The 5,796-nt window shown below is 45.1% G+C and overlaps 1 protein-coding gene across 1 annotated transcript; it reads right to left on the reverse strand.

Moving 5' to 3' along the window:
• Positions 1-4,890: 4,890 nt before the first annotated feature.
• LOC149007326 (uncharacterized) lies at positions 4,891-5,373 on the reverse strand. Its single transcript, XM_089167038.1, has one exon. It carries the CDS (start codon positions 5,371-5,373, stop codon positions 4,891-4,893), a length of 483 nt encoding a protein of 160 aa, XP_089023164.1.
• Positions 5,374-5,796: the final 423 nt, after the last annotated feature.

A 5,796-nucleotide genomic window follows, 5' to 3' on the forward strand; every position in this document is an offset into this window, starting at 1 on the left:
ACGAGCAATCCTCGGAGGAGGAAAGATCGTGCTCTGGCCGTAGCTCCACCGAAGATGACGATCCTCGGGTCCTTGATGAAATTTACCAGATGTTTCATAAGGATAAGGAGCAACAAGCTGCTCAGGCTCAGGACGCTCGGTCTGCTCAAGATCAAGTAGAAGACATTCCTAGTGTCGAGTCTCGGGAGGGTCCTGAGCATGGTTCAAACTCAAATCCTGCCATTGCTTCTGATTCTGCCACTCCTTCTGCCCAGAGTGCCCTGAGACCCAAGTCCACTGCTACCTCTCGGGAGCCTCCAGCTCCATCTTCTCAAGTTTTCCTTCGAACGGATGTTCCGTCCACGTCTCGGGCATCCAGTAGAAAAGCCCCACCTCGTCCGCCTTTTCAGCGTCCCAGTGGCTTTCGGGGAGCTATTCCCCGCAAGTTAGATCGCAAAACTTTAGATCCTGCTGCCCTGGCATTGGCCCAGTCCCAGCCTTTAAGTCCTTGGCATATTGATTTTGTTCAGAATACCTCGGGACCAAAGTTTTACCTTTGTTCCCTCTTTGCTGAGGACTTAGATAGGTTTAAATCCAACTTTGGTATACCCAAGGAGTACCAAGTTATTCTCCCGACCGATAATCAGAAGGTGAACAGTCCCCCGAGGGGATTTTATCCCTTGTATTATGATGCCTTCATTGGGGGGCTGCGTCTCCCTTTGCACTATCATTTTGTTGATGTGTTAGATCATTACGGGCTTAGCCCATCTAACCTGAGCCCGACTAGTTGGTGAATCATGATCAGGTTCGTCGGCTTCTGCCATACCTTGCGAGTTTTCCCGACCTTTGGCATATTTCATCACTTTTACTCTCTTCATCCTCATAGCCAGCGTGGTTGGCTTTTTCTTTCGAAGAGAATTTCCTCTTCTTTTCAAGGAAACTTCATTTTGAAAGATTCTCTCCCGTCCACCACCAAGAAGTGGAGGGAATTTTATCTTTTCTTTAAACCTCCTGCTCCCGAGCCTTTCATTACCCAGTTCCAGGAAGTGCCCAAGGAAAACATTGAACGTTTAAACGCCCCAGTCGACCTAGATCCTGAGGAAAAAAAATATATCGGGATTATTAACCAGGTTGATGATGACGAGTTTGTAGTCCATGGGTATTCCATGGAGTATGAGTCAGTTCTTCAGATATGGGGTTTCTCCTCGAGTAAGTTTTTGTTTCTATTGCTTTTCCTTTGTACATGTTGTGCTGACCAGATTATATCTTCTATGTTTTGCAGTGAGTCATACTATTTCTGAGGATGACCAGATGGCTATGCCCCTCGGGAAGATGGACGAGGCCCGAAGAAGAAAACCTGTAACAACCACCAAGACTTCTTCCTCTGGAGTTTTGAAAACCAAGGCTCCCGCCCAAGGAAACGTTTCTTCTTCGGTATGTGGCCGGGGCGGGTTCATATCTTTTCCGAGTCCCTTCGTAGGGCTCGGGACCAGGCTAATCAGTTAGTGCTGGCCGAACAACTGCATGGGGAATCTAACGTTCTGGTTGGTCAGGCAATCACTCGGGCGGACCAGGCGGAAAAGAGATTGAAAGAGGCCGAAGAAAAAATGGCCAAGTTAAAGAAGGAGGGGACAAAAGAAAAGGCAAATATAAAGGAAAAGTTGGTGATCTTGAGAAGAAACTCGGGAAGGTTGCCGAGGATCTCAGAGCGTCTGAGGCTCTCTTAGCGGACAAGAAGAACGCAAACGCGCAGCTAAGGGACGAGCTAGCAAAGCTGAAGTCGTCGGGGGAGCAAATCTTCAGGCGGGATGTGCTAGAAGGGTACTTTGCCACCGATGAGTTCAAAAATCTATCGTTGGCCATTGCTACTCCCGCCTTCAAAAGAGGATTGCGTATCGCTTTCAAGAAGGCATTGGAGTAGACAGAGCTCCCTCGTCCCCAGGAGCTGGAAAATCTTCTGGACCCTCTGATATATGATGAACTCAATCTTCCCCGAATGGAGGGTCTTCCCGAACTTGAGTTCTTCCCCTTCCTTGTTGCTACCGATTATATCGATCCTCTTCCTCAACCCCATCCCAAGGAGGAAGTGGAAGAGGAAAAAGAAGAGGGAGCAGGGAATGAGGAAGAGGCCAAGGAGTTTGAGGAAGATGCTGAGGATGTCGGTCCGGAGAAGTCTTTTGCTGAGGAAGGAGTCAGGAATTCCCCGACTGATACTGCTGCCGATACTCAGGTGTCTAACGATGGATTGGTTGAACCTTCGGCCAAAGAAAACCCTCCTGCAAGCCCCTCTGTAAAGATTGATTGAGAAGCTTAAGATTTAGGAATCTTTTGTTTCCCGAATCATGTAATCCTTTTTGTGAATGAATGAATTGTTCTTATTTTTATTGCCTTCGTAACTTGTTGTCAAGTGCAAAGTCCTTTTATAAATCCTTCGGGGTTAAAATAATGAATAATCGGGAAGGACCCGAAAATGATTATTTTTAATGAAAGATGCTAGTCCTTAATAAAGGTGCAAGTAACTAATCGGGATGGGTCCGAATAGATTCTATCTTTTAGGAAAAAGATGCAAATCCTTAATAAAGGTGCAAATATCAAATCGGGAAGGACCCGAATTGATTCTATCTTTTAGGAAAAAGATGCAAGTCCTTAATAAAGGTGCAAATAACAAATCGGGAAAGACCCGAATTGATTCTATCTTTTAGGAAAAAGATGCAAGTCCTTAATAAAGGTGCAGATAACAAATCGGGAAGGAATTAGGAAAAAGATGCAAGTCCTTAATAAAGGTGCAAATAACAGATTAGGAAGGACCCGAATTAATTCTATCTTTTAGGAAAAAGATGCAAGTCCTTAATAAATGTGCAAATAACAAATCGGGAAGGACCCGAATTGATTCTATCTTTTAGGAAAAAGATGCAAGTCCTTGATAAAGGTGCAAGTAGACCGGGAAAGTGACCGAATCTAAGTTTATAAAAAGTGCTGGTCCTTACAAAAGGTGCAAAATAAACCGGGATGGACCCGTGTAGATCTCATCTTTTTGAAAAAGATAGTTATTGATAGAATTTTCTCAAATTGGTGGAGTTCTATGACCGATCAATCGGTTTTCCCGTAGCTGAGTCTTTCAATCGGTACGCTCCCGGTCTCGTTTCTTTGTCTACCAAGTAAGGTCCCTCCCACGTTGGAGTCAACTTTCCTTGATTCCTTGGATCCAAAGCCCCAGTCCGTCTTAGCACCAGATCTCCCGATCGATATCTTCGGCCTTTGACCCGAGAATTATATTAAGCTATTCTTTTTTGGTATAACTGATTTCTTTGTTGTGCCTTTACTCGGGTTTCATGCAAGAGGTCTAAGTTTTCCCTTAGTCCCTAGTCATTTTGATTTTCATCAAAGGTGTTGTAACGTAATGACCCGGCCAATACTTCCACGGGAGCTAAGGCCTCGGTTCCATACGCGAGGCAGAATGGAGTTTCCCCAGTTGGGGTTCGCACAGTCATCTTGTATGACCACAAAACACTCGAGAGTTCCTCAACCCATTGTGCCCGATTATCCTCCAGTCTTTTCTTAATCCCGTCTAGAAGTGTTCTGTTGGTAACTTCTACCTGCCCATTGCTCGAGGGTAAGCAACTTGAGGCGAATCAATGCTCAATGTGATATCTTTCGCAAAAAGATTTGAATCCTGCCCCCTTGAACTGTTTTCCATTGTCTGTTACGAGGATTCGGGGTATCCCGAACCTGTAAATGATTTTTTCTTCGAAAAATTTCTCCATTTGCTTTTCTGTTATGGAAGACAATGGTTCAGCCTCGACCCACTTTGTAAAGTAGTCTATGTCAACCACAAGGTACTCCCGACTTCTCGGAGCCTTCGGTAATTTCCCAACTATATCCATCCCCCACATTGCGAATGGTGTCGGGCTGGAGACGGGCATCATGGGAACTGCTGGCACCTTTGGAATGTTGGCATGCTTTTGGCATTGTTCACATTTGCGAACATACTCGATAGCACTTTCTACATGGTGGGCCAGAATATTCCCAAGCGCAATACCTTTTGTGCCAAAGCCTTTCCGCCCATATGTGCGCCGCAAATGCCTTCGTGAATCTCTGCTAAAGCATAGCTTGCTCGGGAAAGACCAACACATCTTAAGAGAGGTTCAGTGAATGATCTTCTATATAGCTGGTCCCCGATGATGGTGAACTGAGCTGCCTGATTTCTGATTCGTTTGGCTTCTTTTGGATCAGTCGGGAGGGTATCATCCCGGATATACTACACCAAAGGTGTTGTCCAGTCGGGCTCATTATTGACCTCAAAAGTTTCTATCTCCTGGATACTCGGGCTGCTTAATTCTTCAATATAAACTGCCAAGTCTAAATTTTTGTAATTTGCCAAAGATAGCCGGGAGAGTTCATCTGCCTTTTCATTCTCCTTTGTGGGTATCTGTCGGTAAGTTACCCGATCGAAGTAGACCTGAAACTATTCAACCTTGGCCAAATACTTGGTCATTCTCTCGTCCTTTGCACTGTACTCTCCCTTGATTTGATTGACAACAAGTTGGGAATCGCTTCGTACTTCTAGTTCCCAAACAATGAGTGCTCGGGCCACTCGTAAACCTGCTATGACAGCCTCATACTCGGCTTCATTATTTGAAGCCGGGAAGTTAAATCTCAACGCATAGCTAATGATGAAGTCCTCAGGACTGCTGAGCGTCAAGCCTACTCCCGATTCTAAAGCACTACTTGAGCCATCAACATGTAGAATCCACAAGTTTGATGTTTCAATAGTCTCTGCTTGATTCTCATTTTGGGGTAGGGTGCTTTCCACAATGAAGTCGGACAATATCTGAGCTTTTATGGCCGACCTTGGTTTAAACTCGATCTGGTACTCGCTAAGCTCCATTGCCCACCCGACCATCCTTCCAGCTACATCAGGTCTTTGAAGTATTTCTTTAATGGGAAGTTAGTCGGGACTATTATTGGGTGTGCTTGAAAATAAGGTCTTAGCTTTCGTGATGCCACCAAAAGTGCTAATGCCTGCTTATCCACATCCGGGTACCTTGTTTCAGCATCTATGAGTACATGACTCACATAGTAGATCGGGTTCTGGATCGTTTCTCCTTTCACCAGTACAACACTAACTGCAGTTAATGAAATAGCAAGATAAACTGTGAGAGTTTCCCCGGCTATGGGTCGGGCCAAGACAGGTGTCGTCTCGAGCGATGTTTTCAGTTGTTCAAATGCCTGCTGGCATTCCTCCGTCCAAGTGATCGCTCCCGAACTGGATGTAGTTTTCAACGCTTTGAAAAAAGAGTTGCACTTTTCCCCGGCTCGGGAAATAAATCGATTCAATGCAGCTACCCTTCCTGTCAAGCATTGGATTTCCTTTATCGTGACAGGCGGTGTCATCTCGATCAGTGCCTAGATCTTTTCTGGGTTGGCTTCTATTCCCCTTTGGGAAACCATGAAACCAAGGAATTTCCCTGATGAAACTCCAAAAGCACATTTTTCAAGGTTCAGGCGCATTTGGTATGTTCTCAGTACATCAAATGTTTCTTCCAAGTTTGCCAAATGCCTTGCTCGAACCAAACTCTTCACGAGCATGTCATCAACGTAGACCTCCATGTTTCTCCCGATCTGTTGTTGGAAAATTTTGTTTACTGCTCTTTGATGAGTGGCTTCTGCATTTTTTAAACCAAAAGGCATCACTCGGTAGTAGTAGCTCTCCCAATCTGTCATGAATGATGTATGCTTCTCATCATCCTGACTCATCAAGATCTGGTTGTATCCTGAATAGGCGTCCATGAAACTAAGGACTTCATGCCCAGCAGT

The sequence above is a fragment of the Hakea prostrata genome, chromosome 8, assembly GCF_041222555.1.
Source record: "Hakea prostrata isolate BN-2017 chromosome 8, UWA_Hpros_2, whole genome shotgun sequence".
Classification (NCBI taxonomy): Eukaryota; Viridiplantae; Streptophyta; class Magnoliopsida; order Proteales; family Proteaceae; genus Hakea; species Hakea prostrata.